The sequence below is a fragment of the Bactrocera tryoni genome, chromosome 2 (genome assembly GCF_016617805.1).
Source record: "Bactrocera tryoni isolate S06 chromosome 2, CSIRO_BtryS06_freeze2, whole genome shotgun sequence".
Taxonomy (NCBI): Eukaryota; Metazoa; Arthropoda; class Insecta; order Diptera; family Tephritidae; genus Bactrocera; species Bactrocera tryoni.
Window position 1 is genome coordinate 71,399,642 of NC_052500.1, and position 14,559 is coordinate 71,414,200.

General features: G+C 29.0%; 1 protein-coding gene across 2 annotated transcripts; it reads left to right on the top strand.

Moving 5' to 3' along the window:
* The first annotated feature begins 62 nt into the window (after positions 1–62).
* On the top strand, positions 63–8,375 carry LOC120768088. 2 transcript variants are annotated; one of them, XM_040094626.1, is made up of 9 exons: positions 63–92; positions 815–1,453; positions 2,046–2,180; positions 2,381–3,653; positions 3,865–3,983; positions 4,047–4,235; positions 4,313–4,553; positions 5,895–6,031; positions 7,383–8,375. In XM_040094626.1, exons 1-9 carry the CDS (start codon positions 78–80, stop codon positions 7,548–7,550), a joined length of 2,916 nt encoding a protein of 971 aa, XP_039950560.1. In that variant the 5' UTR covers positions 63–77; the 3' UTR covers positions 7,551–8,375. The 2 variants fall into 2 exon arrangements, with proteins under 2 accessions (XP_039950560.1, XP_039950559.1); XM_040094625.1 differs by having other exon boundaries at positions 69–288; positions 741–1,453.
* Positions 8,376–14,559: the final 6,184 nt, after the last annotated feature.

Sequence of the window (14,559 nt, forward strand, 5' to 3'; positions counted from 1 at the left end):
CTGGCAGGGTTCTTGCGCAATAACGCCAGCACATGGCAATACTATACATGATTGGTGTTGTTCGTTGCCTTGTAATCATGGTGATTGATTTGGTCTGCCTCAAATAAGCAAAAAACTATAGTTTCTTTTGATAATGTAGAAAAATCGATGTATACAAGTGTTCAAAAGTGTTTTTTACCTATCCAAACATTAAAATTCAGGGCATATATACCCGTTAATAATAGTAAATAGAGTGTTAGTAGATGTGATAAGGACGATAAGAGATTTGCTGTTGAAACGCGCTAGTTGGTAATTGTTGGCAACAACGTTTGATATGATGCAGATGCGTTAGCGCTCGCAACAAAACAAAAAAGCGGATATTCGGTCAACTCGTTCAATAAACACAAAACAAAAGCATATATACCAGTTGTGTTTTATATGCGAAGATATGTAGATTGAACTGAACTGAATGTGAATGTGATGATTACATATATTTGTGTACACGTTTAGATTTTATCACGATTTTTATGTGTTGGTGTTTGCATGCAATGCGTTGAATTATTTTTGTGTAACGGAAACTCTGGATTTTCTTGTGTGTGAGAGAAATGTCTCAAAATGTCTTGTTCTGGCTGAACATACTAGTATAGCGCCTTCATATTATTAGATTTTATTGTGAATCTGTTCGGATGCGTTAAAAAGGGCGTTCTGTTTTTTTATATATATATTATTAATTAATTTATAACATTGTATATTGTTTTAAGATTGTGAAGTGCTTAAATTGTGTGAAACATTAATTTCATATAATCCAATAACTATGTGTAATGTACCACCTAAGTTCTTTCAAGTTTGTCGTTTATGCCTTACTTTGGTCAAAGAGCATGACGTTGAGGTGCTGCAAATATTTAATTCATCATCATCAGCAGCAGCTACAGCTACAGCGACGACGAAAACGAATGATTCGTTTGGCTCTGAAAATGAAGCAAAAGAAATCACGGAAAATACCCCCAACCAAGAGTTTCACCATCATAAACATCATCGACAAATCCAATCACTTCATTTCGGAAGGCCACAAAGTAGCTGCAGCACAAAAAATGATTGTAGCTCTGATAACCTATCTCTATCCCCTGTACCAGTTTTTAAGAGTGAGGAAGAGATACCAGATAATAATCTAAGTACATTTGTGCCGATTGTGCCTTCTTCCATTGCTACAACTGAGACTTCTACATATGGAATCAGTCAATTGATGTCTAAATCATTGGAAATAAACGAGGTGGGGGGCTTTTCAACAACTAATCCACATATACAAGCAGAAAATGCCACACATGTGAAACGCAAGATTACATTATCCAATGATAACGAAGAAGGCAAAAGCAATGATGGCATATCTCTGGGAGAGGAGGTGTTCAAGAAGGAAAACCATGATGATTCATCACCACATATTACCATTCAAATACTCAGCTGTCTCTCTATAAAGGTACGTAATAAGTAGGAGATCCGATTACGACACCACTGACAATAATTAAACTGATAGGGTTGCCGGCTAATTTGTATTTACAAGATGCAAAAATCGGTTTACTTGCACGTTTTACTGCGTAACCAAAGTTTTTATTTGTTCAGAAAATCTATTTTATAACTTGACTGTTTATCGACTTTATAAGTATATAATATGTATATATAAAATTGTGTTATGTGTATATTTACTGCGAACGGAAATCGTGTTATGTTATGTAGCATGTGCATGTGAGCCTGCGACAGGAGTTATCAGACGCATATCAACATACGGTGAAATTATCAGGCGATATCAGTTGTGCAGCACAGCACGTGCAGTGAATCTCCTTTTGTTAGTAAATAAATGTTGTTGTGTGTTATCGTGTTGTGCAAATATCGATATTAAGCCTGTGTCAACAGTAGTGTTGCCAAATTTTTGCACGACTTTGTGTGATAACAATATAGCTGTATTTTCTTTTATATATGTGAAGTTAAAAACGAAATAACTAAACAAAATTTTATTTAAAAAAATTTGTTTAGATATATTCATATATACTAAATTATTTTATATTTTGTAGATTTCACCAGGTGATGGCTTGCCCGCCATTATTTGTAACAACTGCAGAACACAATTGAATGCATTTTGGAACTTTCGATTGATGGCTCAAAAAGCAGATTTTACATTAAAGGAATTAACGAAGTTTTCGAAACATGTAAGTTTAAAAAAAAATAATTAACTGTTGCAAACGAAATGCTCTTCCTCTGGGCAATTTTCCTTTGTGGAACAAAATAACCTTAATTATTACGGTGTTTGATAAAAAGAGAAAATTGAAATTTTTATTACGTTAATTGCAAATGCAACACATTTTGTGGTTTTTATTCATGTGTGTTAACTTTCACCTCTCTTTTACAGAATTCTGCCGAAGCCGATACTAGTTTTTCCGGTCACTCAAAATCGCCTCCTTGCGGCAAGTCTTCTTCAGAGCGTATGGCAGCAAGGGCTTTAACCGAATTAAGTAAATCCTCAAAAAATTTTTTTGCTAATTATAATCCTATAATTGCTACTGCCGATAATTATGCTGAAGCTGGCACACACACTCCTGCAGTAACCACTAAAGCGTTGCATAAATCGAATATAAATGAAAATGAAGATATTTTTAATGTTGCATCTTGTTCTTCAAAAACTCCGCCCATATTGAGAAAAAAATTACGTGCGTTATCACCACCATTAGCGCCGCCCCTGCCGCCTCCACCACCGCCGTTACAACAAGCCGCCAGATCAGCAGGTGAAACGAAAACAAGTGTACCGGGGAGTCAGGCAACAACGGATGAAATGTTATTAGAAAATCGTGCGACCACAGAGTATTATACGAATAATAATACACCGTTAAGTTATGATGGTCTTATTTCGCCAAATACAATTGCAAATAGTTTAATAAATTTGAAAAATGAAAATCTACCGAATATTGAGAATATTCGTAATCTACAACAAAAACTCGAAACGGCGGCAGTGCTTATGGATATTAGTAAAAAAGTGATCATATCACCACCATGCTCGAATCGTCAGTCTCCAAATCTACCTTCAATGCAAACAACAGATGAAAGTATTAAAAATTCTGTGATAAAAAATGAACGTCCATCAAATGAAAAGACAACAACAACTACAGCATCAACTGTGACAGCAACGGTTACAGCAACACAACAAGATGGAAAGGAAATAGACTTATCAATTAAAAAAGCGAAACATGAATTCTCAAATACACAACCAACAACTACAACAACAACTGTATCTCAATTATTACATTACACTCGTCCTACAATACTCGAATTACAACAGCAACATCAACAAAAACAACAGCATCAGCCACCACCACCACCACAACAACAACAACAACAACAAAAACACATACAACCTGTAAATTTAGAATTAGAAACAACAAGTATTATTAAAGGAGGAATTGAAATTAGAAGTAGACCTTGTAGTAGTACCCAATTATCAATACCTATTAAAAAGGAAAATACAACTCCATACACAGACTCCGATGAGAGTTCCGATTCGAATCGTTTGGAAATGGATATGGGTTCCATGTTGAATGAACGCAAAACGCCGGATAGTATAACGTCGGAGGAGCAAGCAACAGATGTTGCGACTACACAATTGTGGCAGGCGCTTGCCCGATCAGCTGGTGAGTAGACAAAAATCACTAAAGCATATACATAGCTGTCTTACAAACTGTACGTTCAGAATCAGAACAATGTTAAAAGAAGTGCACCTGTTTAGAATACCAAACTTCGGTGTGGTCGAAGCTTACGTTTTTTCTTGTTTTTAATATAAATTATTAGAAAATACATTTTAATATTTCATTACAATCCAGTAATCGGTGCTTTCTATTACAGCAAACAACGAAAACAATCAGCTGCTCCGACATATGATACATCAATCGCTTGTATTCCCTGCGCCGCCTGCTGCTTTATCGGCTGAGAATGTACCTGAGGAACCGATGGCATTACTAAAGGCAAATCCCCAGTCATTAGATTTATTTCATACAAACTGCAACATTAATTTTTCGTCTTTGCAGAATGATAATATAAATAAATTATGCCGACGAAAACAAACATGCCCGACGAAAAATGATACAATTGAACAACTGCCTAATGTTATGGCTGTTAATGCCCAAAATCTCGAGATTAATGCCAGTACACATAATCAAGTCGCAGTAGCGGCCGCAGCTGCAGCAGCTGCTGCTGCCTCCATGCAGGATAAGAAGGTACGTTGCAATGCGTTTGACTTTTAATTTGCACGTAAATAATTTATAAACAAATCGTTTATTTTTCTGCACGTTAGAACAACAAGAATGCTAATGCTAGCCCAGCCGGTATTATAAGCAATCCAAAGGATATGTCCTGCTCCAATTGTGGCACACTCACCACGACTATTTGGAGACGTAGCATTCGTGGTGAAATGGTGTGTAATGCGTGTGGGCTCTACTTTAAATTGCACGGTGTAAATAGGCCGCATTCAATGCGACGTGATACGATACACACACGACGGAGACGTCCGAAGGAGTGTGAAAAGTTGAAGAAGAGTAAGTTTGTGTACATAATATTATTGAAATTACAGTATATTATTAAATGTGTGTGAGTGTATTAAGTTTTGTAAACAAGCAGGTTTAATGGTTGAAATTTAAGGCTGAAAAATATTTTTTTAAATTCAACTAAAATAAAATTTTCAAAGACAATAAAAAATAAAAAAATAAAAATAAAAAAATAAAAAATAAAAAAGGAAAAATACATAAATAACGAAAAAAATAGTTTAATAATAAAAATAAATAAAGTAAAGAAAAAATAAATAATTTAAAGAAACAAAATAAAAGAAAAAAATTAAAATATTATTACAAAATGTTTACGTGTTGTGTTTTTTTATTAAAAAATATACAAAGATTGCAATTTTTACGGAATATTTTTTAAATAAAATATTAATTTTACCCGCCAAAAAATAATAAATAACAAATAAAAAAAAATACTTAAATATAAAAATAAAAAAACGAAATATAAAACAAATAAATTAGATAAAAAATAAGATTAGAAAAAATGAAAAAATTAAATTAGAGAAAAATAAAAATTAAAAATTTTAACTGGTTTTTTTTTATACAATTGACAAAGATTGTAATTTTTATGGAATATTTTTTAAATAAAATATCATTTTTACAAGTCCAAAAATAATAATACCGAAATAAAATAAAGCAATTAAAAAACTCAAATAAAAAATAATAAAAAAATATTAATTAACTAAATAGAATTACGGAAAAAACAAATCAAAAAATAATAATTAAAAAATAACAGATTAAAAATAAAAAAAAATTGAATTAGGGAAAAATTAAAATAAAAAATTTGTACTTTGTTTTTTTTATTAAAAAACAAAGAAATATTATTTTTATCAAACTTTAAATAAAATAATGTAAAAAAATTAAATAATAAAAATAAACAAAACAAATAATAAAATAAAAAAATAAACAAAACAAATAATAAAAAGTAAAATAAAAATGTATAATGAAAAACAAAAAAAAGAATAATAATTAAAAAATTAAAACAAAAAAAAATAAAATTAAATTATTAATAAAAATAAAAATATTAAAAAGAATAAAATTATATAAAAAAATATTTAAAAATTAAAAAATAAAATTAAATAGAAGTATTCAAAAAAAATTTATTACCTTTAAAATTTACTTCCAATGCTAACAGTTTTCGCCGAAATTTTTGTTAAACTTTTTTTTATTAGAAATGTATTAATACTGTATTTTATTATATTATATACATACATACGTATATATTCCATCTAATGAACTTATATTTTTTTATTTAATGCTTTAATAATACTTTTATAAAATATCTTTTCACCAAAATTACTAATAATTTACTTTTTCTAGAAAATAAACGCGCAGGTTCGCCTTCCGAAGTCTTATGCAAAATGCCCATTTGCGGTACGAGTGGCCCAGGCGTTGAACTCAAACAAAATGTGTTCTTAACAGTTGAAAGTCCAGAGCCATCTGGTTTTTCCTTTGCGGTAAGTGCATGCTTATGACTTCAATAACTCACCCCACAGTTTTTTTTTGTTTCATATACATATTGTGATTTATATACAATTTACATATTTTTATAATTTTCTTGTAAATTCAGTTGATTTCAGTATCATTTGTTTATTAATTTTAAATTACTAATCAGCAAACTCCCACTTTTTACTTTTCACACTTACAATCCACAGAAAGAAACCTAACAAATCTTGAACTGCTAACAGCTTAATCTTATCCAGTCATTATTTGCACAACAATTTGCAAAGTTAAATATTAATATTTTTCTTGCTCATACTCAAATACATTAAACAATACCCATTCACGATTATTGATTTAAGTAGATATGTGTGTGCTTAGTATGAATGTACTATGTATACATATGTACAAGTGTATATATAGTATGTGGTCGAATATATTGCTCAAGCGGATACGCTTGTGTAAGCAGAAATGCATGAAATTATTTTATTTTGATAGCGTAGTGTAGATAAATATGTAAATGTACAACAATTATGCAGAATAATACATTATTTGTGACCTTTTTCATGTGATTTTTAGTTTTCGAATTGCGAAATTTGCAAATTTTTGAACAATTTATTGTTTACGTAAAGAAAATTATGGGTAATATGTGATTTTTCATCAAAATTTATTATTTTTTAAAATAAATTTTGATTAAAAATCCTTTTAAATTTTATTATTATCGAACGCATTAAAAATTATTTTTTGACTACAACTCTGTGTCTATATATACGCGAACTAGTCCCTCCGCTTTTGAGATATCGATCTGAAATTGTGCACTTGTCCTTTTCACCCCACGCAGCTGCTAATTTGTCGGCATCGCTGTTATTGGACCTCTAAAACGTATACATACATAGCTGCCATACAAACCAAACGTTATATGGAAAACTTTTTTATTTGAAAAGATATCTTTACAAAATTTCGCATGGATAATTATCCAAGTCAATGCTACAAACTACGAACATATTGTACAGATCGGTTCACTATAACATATAGCTGCCATACAAATTGATCTGTTGAAATGAAGTCTTTGTATGGAAAACTTTTTTTTATTTATTTTATTTTTTTACTATCAATAAATTTGATGTGCTCCTCTTTGTTTTTGTTTATTTACCTACTCTTTTCTGTTTCTCCGTAAAATCTAACATTTTTAAATCATTATTAACACAACTGAACAGCTTACCCAACATAACCTCAATTCATGCACAATCCCGCACGCTTCCTCAATAACAAAATTTCACTATAATATTACAAACAATAAATAAATATAATAATTTTAATTAAATATTAACAAAAACGTAAATAAAATATTATATAAAATATTTGCAGAAGTACAAGCGACACATAGATGAGGAGCGGGCGAATATCATAAAAGATGGTTTGCTAAAGAAAAAGAAACTGCAACAAGGTACGATTAAAGGGGAATTCAATCAGATGGATGATTTTTTAGTACCTCTTAATCTTGTCTCCAGTGAAAATAATACTAAGTTAACATAAAACGCCAAATCAGAGAAATCAAATCAAAATAACGAAATAAAAATTACAAAAAAAGTAAAAAAGAAGTTACAAAAAATTATTAAAATAAAAACAAAAACAAAAAAATTCAATGCGAATGTTTAGCAAGTAGACTATGAGTGCCGCGCAAGCAGAAAAATATTAAAAAAAAACCACAAACAAATTATTTAATAAAATTAAAGAAATATATGAGAAGAAAACGTAGAAGCAGCAGCAAAAGGAGGGTAATTACAGCGCAAAAGTAAGAATAGAAAGAAACGAATACCAAAACAGAAATGAAACAATGTTTATATAGAGTGGTAGGTAAAGCGATGTTTTAACATTAATTAATTAATTAATTTAACCAAGGGCATATATACTTAATACATACAATTTTATAAGTTAATAATTTATTGTATAATTAAAAGTTAAAAACAAACAAAAAAACGAAGCTTCAGTATTTTTTGAACCACAATGACAATGTTTATTACTACCCAATTACATAAATAATAGAAATGCTTGTTTTAAATATACAAAAAACAACAACAACAAAAATATATATACATATATATAAAAATAAGAAGAATTGTACATATTAAACAAAGCGAAAGAATTGAATCTGAACAAAGCAAAACCAAGCAAAGAAGAAAGCAAAGCAAAGCATAAACAAAAACAAAAGTAAAAGCAAAAAAAAAATAGTTAATACACACACTCACTTTAAAATCTCTTGCCTATATGCGAATCATGTGATAATTACTTACATTTAATCTATAATATCGAACTTATTAATCTTATTAAAAACAAAAACAAAGCAATATAAATTTCACATACAGGGTGTTTTATTCGCATATATTAATGGACAATCACAGAAAGGTCTTATTACTCAAAGTTCAAAAACTTTTTAAAACGTACATATGTACATACACAGGCAAGCATTATGTTGCAAAAGCAAAAACAGAAAAAATGATGAAAAAATATTTAAAAAAAACACAAAAAATTATAATATGAGAGTAATGTCTAACATTAACAACATATTAAAATATATATATAACTTAACAAATACTTACGTATATTTTAAGGCTTGTAATTTTGTCCACATATTTATTACAATTACTTAATTACTTTTTTCACGGTAGCACACCAAAAAATTATAAAGTATATACATATATACAAATATGTATATAAATTATATATGTATATACTATACATATGAATATTTAACAAAAACAAAAAATTGAAATAATAATTATATTAACGAACACAAAGAGCAAATGTATTATCTGCAACACTTAAGTCGTTAATCGATGTTTATGTTTGAGCTGTTTTATCAGTATTAGCGCAGATTTGCATATATTTTTATAAATAATACACGCTACGCAACCAATCGTAGCAACAACAACGCTTTCAAGTACATATACATACATATATCAACATGTATGTATTTATGTACATATATCTATGTATTTTATGTAGCATAGCGGCAGGTATATATATACAACTGTATATGTATATGCATAACGGCCACGCCCACAAGTCGCAACTTCGTGCTGTAGACTACAAGTTGCCTGTTTTCATACTCTCTACTTCTACTCTTACTCTCCCGTTTTTCATTTTTCGTTTGTTGCGCTCATTTACTTACTAATATATAACTCTTGCGAGAGACGCTCAAGAAATACGCGAATTTATTGTGAAGATTTTTGTAACTTAACATAGATCGTTGAACGATGCAAATATGTACATATGTATATATGCGCACCCTAATGTGTATATATGTATGTTTCTATGTAATATTGTAATATTTCTACTTTTTTTGTTGCTGTATTTGTCGTGTTTAACTATAGGTAGAGTAGCGTAGAGCAGCTTAGTATTTACAATTTATTATTTAAATTTTTCTAATTTTTTTAAATTTTTTTTATTTAATATTATTTTATTTTTTTTTAATATACATATTTGCATTTTTTTCCTTTTTTTATTTCAAACTTTTTTTAAATGTTGTACAATTTTTTAATTAAGATTATTTTTTAATTATTTAAATTTTTTGTCTTAATAATTTTTTAATTATTTAATTTTTTTAATAATTTAATTTTTTTTTAATTATTTAATTTGTTTTTAAATTATTTAAATTTGTTTTTTATGATTTTTTATGTTTTTGTTATTTTTTTATTTCACACTTTTTATTTTTCTAATTATTTAATGTTTTTTTTTTAATTATTTAAATTTGTCTTAATTGTTTAAATTATTTACAATTTTTTTTTACTGTTTTATCACATTTTTTTATTATTTAAAAGTTTTTTATTTTTAATTTTTAAATTGTTTTATATGATTTTTTTCATTTCTTTTTTCAATTTTTTTTTTTAATTTTTTTGCTTTTTCATTTAATTTTTTGTTTAAAACTTTTTTGTATATTTTTAAATTAAGATTGCTTTTAATTATAAAAATTTTTTAATTATGTAATTATTTTTTTTAATTATTAACCTTTTATTTTTATTATTTCAAAGCTTTATTTTAATATTTTATTTAGTTTTATATGATTTGTTTGATTTTTTGATTAATTTTTTCAAATTATTTTTTAGCTTGTTTTATTAATTTTTGACATTTAGTTTCATCTTTTTGCTTCTTTGTTGTAAAATTTTTTTTCGTAATTTTTCTAATTTGTTTTTATTTTTTTTTTATTTTTTAAATTAATTTTTAAATTATTTTTTATTAATATTTTTTTAATATTTTTTTTTAATATTTTTTTTTTTAATATTTTTTTTTAATATTTTTTTTAAATATTTTTTTAATATTTTTTTCTAAAATATTTTTTTTTTTTTTTTTAAATTTTTTAATTTTTTTTTTTAATTTTTTTTAAATTTTTTTAATTTTTTTAATTTTTTTAAATTTTTTTTTTTTTTTTTGTTTTTAATTTTTTTTTTTTAAATATTTTTTTTAATATTTTTTTAAATATTTTTTTAAATATTTATTTTTTTTTTTAATATTGTTATATAACAAATGATGTAACGCATATGTATGTATATCTAAATCCGAGCCGAGCCGCAACACGTGCGTGCAGCATAGATTTGTTTTCAATTTTGCTATTAACAGTATATAAGAAACATGAGTTAGGCATACTTTTAGGTGTAGAGGCATAGGCACTAACACAGACACACAAAACTAAGTTTTCTACACAAATACTTGATTTTGCAACTCAGTGAAACGTGTGATTTAAAAATAATAAAAAATGCTTTAAAGTTGGCTTAAAATGGAAAAATAAAAAATAAATAAAAATTAAGAAATATAAAAATTATTCAAAAATTATTTAAAAATTCTTCAAAAAAATATATACATACATAAATTATGTGCAACTCAAATTTCATAAAAGCTGCTTTGTCGCCTAATTTCTCTAAATTAAAAATTTCTCAATTACAAAAACAAAAATTGATTAAAACGCTTTTCTGTTGCAAAAAATGTATATTTGAAAATAAAATTGGTATTTTAACGGTTCAAATTTAGAATTTGAAAGGAATTTATATAAAGTTAGTTGTAGGGCATTTAAAATTGCGTTCTCAAAGGAAAATCGAAATTAAAAAAAAAAATTAAAATTGATATTAAAAATTTGTATATTTTTTATAAATATATAAAGCGTGATCTACTTTGTATTCAAATTCATTAAAGCTGAATTTTACTGAATTCAAAAAAAAAAATGCAAAAAAGAAAAGAAATCCAAAAAGTAGCGTAGGCCGGACTTCACCTTAGGCATAGGAAGTCTTTAAAAAAGCAAAAAAACAAAAGAAAAATTATAAGCATTAAATTTAAAACTTGATAATCAAAAATTTTTAAGTATTCGCTATTGCAAGAACAATTTAGGTAGTCTTTTTTCTCTCATACACACTCGCACACACACACACAAACACACATACACCTACACTTTTTTCTCACTTTTTAGGTATGTATAGCAGTAAACTTATGAAAATTGCGAAAAAACTAACTTATATTAAATATAAATACATATATTTATACTAAAAAAGAAAACAAAAAAAAAAAATTGTAAAAATTTCAAGCCCTTGCGAGGCCGTGTAGCAATTTATGCGCACTTACAAATTGAGATTAATTTTTATTACAAAAAACAACAAAAAAATTATAAAATACATATGTACATAATATAAATAGCGCGCATACACGCATATATACACATATGTGTGTGTGTGTGTATGTGCGATTTTTGGTGGTACTCTGCTCTCTCTTTTTCGTCGCTTCAAAGCAACAACAGCTTTAGGCCTTTCTGAGATGTACCATAAATGTATATCACCGCATCCTGCTTGAGTAATTATTTTATATATCTACATAAAAAATCAAAAAAAAAAAAATACAAAAACAAAAACAAAATTTAATTACCAAGAAATTTAATTTAATTAAATTAAGCGTTCCGTAAAATTATAATAAAAAATTGTAAAATATACTAAACATATGTAAGTGTGTACATCGATTTTTTACACTTATATATACATACACACTCAAATATATATATACATATATGTATATCTATATATATATTATTACAGATTCGAGCAACTAAGTAGATTTTGTTTATTTTTATTACTTAAAAATCAATATATATATAGTATATATATAAATAATTACATCGTAAAATTGATCTGGAAAAAGCATTATTAAAACGAGTTTTTTTACTAATATAATAATAACTATTATTATTAATAATATTACACAAAAACAAAAAAACAAAAAAAATTACGCCGCAAAGCAAACAAAAATTATGTTATAATGACACAAACAAAAACACACAGGAAAAAAATAAATATTTTAAAATTAAAAAAAAAACACATAAACTGAAAAAAACGCATTGGCGCAAATAATTTATTTAACAAAACGCTTTTTAGCACCGCAGTAGATGGCTGGTAAACTAATTTTTCACAAAAAAGAGGAAAGATTTAGTTTGCCTTTTCTATATGTTCGAGTAATTATTTTTGTTGTTATACTTCTACTACGTTGTTGTTGTTTCGACCGCATACATTCCACAAATAGTTTTGGGCAAAATGCTGTCGAATTGATATTCCTGATTGGGGATTTCGTGAATTCTCCCCAGATGTTGTTGTTGTTGTAACGTCTACCTAATCCCCGTTAGTATGGTAAGGATTAGATAAGTCGTCGTCGACGTTATCCAACGGCAGGCCCAAGAAACGTGCTGTTTCAACGGAGTCGGACCAAAGGGGGAAAGGTGTCAGATGGAGAAGGGCTAGCATCCCCGTTAGTATGGTAAGGATTAGATAAGTCGTCGTCGACGTTATCCAACGGCAGGCCCAAGAAACGTGCTGTTTCAACGGAGTCGGACCAAAGGGGGAAAGGTGTCAGATGGAGAAGGGCTAGCAGGACGGACATGCAAAGAGGTGGGCAGTGTCAGATGAGAAGGGCTAGCAGGACATGCAAAGAGGTGGGCAGTGTCATGCGAAGACTCATTGCACGCTGGATATACATTAGATATACCAGGGTCTATTCTGGATAGGTAGGAGTTTAACCTGCTATAGTATCCAGAACGAAGCTGCGCAAGGGCCACTCTCGTTTCTCGCGGCAGCTCGAGCTCTTCGTCTGCAATGGGTGGTGGTTTGACACCAAGTACGCCATTCACTGAGAGGGAAAATGTTAACAGTCTTTGACCGGATAAAAAATGCGGGTCTGTTCCGGTTACGTAGATCCGACTGTCGTGAGAACGGAAGTCTGGTCGTCGCATTGTTTGATGTCGTCGATTTACTTGATGTTCCTAGGAGGCAGTTCCGCTCCAAGCAGGTGACTGCAGGAGCGCTTTTCTTTAGAGGTGTTTATCAAACAATTGTTCAGAGTGCGAAGTGAGAAAACTTTCGTTTTTTTTATCTACCCTAATGTGCCGGGGTTTCCAATAGGGATAATATGAATTTTAACTGTCATTTTGGACATTTTTAATAATTCCAACGTACATTTGCTTTACATAATGTTCAAGTGCAAATAAAACAGAAAACTGGTCGAAGTAATGAAAATATTGCTGCCGGTGAGGCAAATGTTACTGAAGACCGCAGTCAATTCCAAGACGTTCTCAAGAATTTGGACAGTCTCAAACCGTAACCTGGCAGATTTTGTGAAAGGGTTTGAGCTTGCATCCGTATACAATTTTTCTCGCTCAAGAACTGAAGCCATTGGACCATCGTAAACGTCGTATATTTGCTGATTTTGTCTTGGAATAACTTGAAATTTTTTTTTGTAGAAAGTCATCTCCGATTGGGCTCACTTTCATTCGAGTGATGCGGTAAACAAACAAAACTTCTAGTACGAGAAAATTCACAAATTATTCAAGAACAACCGTTACATTCACTTAAACTGACATTTTGGTGTGGTTTTTGCTCTAGTGGAATCATCGGTCTGTACGTCTTTTGAAATGTAGCTATGTGATACCGTTCTATTTTTCCCATATTGCCTAGATGGCATGAGGGCTCAATATGATAAAAATAGAGATCCAGTTCCTCAGAAAACCTCAACAATAAACTACGAAAGATGAAAATAGTTCCCACGACAGTCGGGTCTACGTAACCGCAATGGACCCGAATTTTTATCTGGTCAAAGACTGTCAACAAGACGGTGTTCCTCAAAATTATTTGGTTAATGTTTACTGTCCTAAAGCAACAACACTAAGAACAGATGAAAATAATGGTTTCAATTGACGGCGTTTTATATTAAAGAAATTGTGTGACTTCAATAAGTATTGAACGTATTTTTGATTCGTTTTTAAGTTAAAGGGGTATTTAATTAAGTTTCTTAACTTCGTGACAAAAAACTGGCATGAAGAATTTGAAAATCGGTTGTTGTTAGAATTTTTAAGTAGTTTCAAGCGTGGTGGGCTTAACTAGTTGAGCACGCATTTCTTTATGCGAAATTGAGTAACGAAAAGAGGAATGGAAAATGTATCACAAAGCCTTAAAGCCTGTGTTTTCGCACTTAATTTACCAACTGTTAAACTCCTCTTAAGTTTACACCGAATTTCTTCTCT

Coding starts and splice junctions, on each gene's coding strand:
- LOC120768088 (XM_040094625.1), top strand. CDS start 794: ATGTGTAATGTACCACCTAAGTTCTTTCAAGTTTGTCGTTTATGCCTT. Junction 3,654..3,864: donor GGCGCTTGCCCGATCAGCTG/GTGAGTAGACAA, acceptor TTTCTATTACAG/CAAACAACGAAAACAATCAG. Junction 6,032..7,382: donor CATCTGGTTTTTCCTTTGCG/GTAAGTGCATGC, acceptor AAATATTTGCAG/AAGTACAAGCGACACATAGA.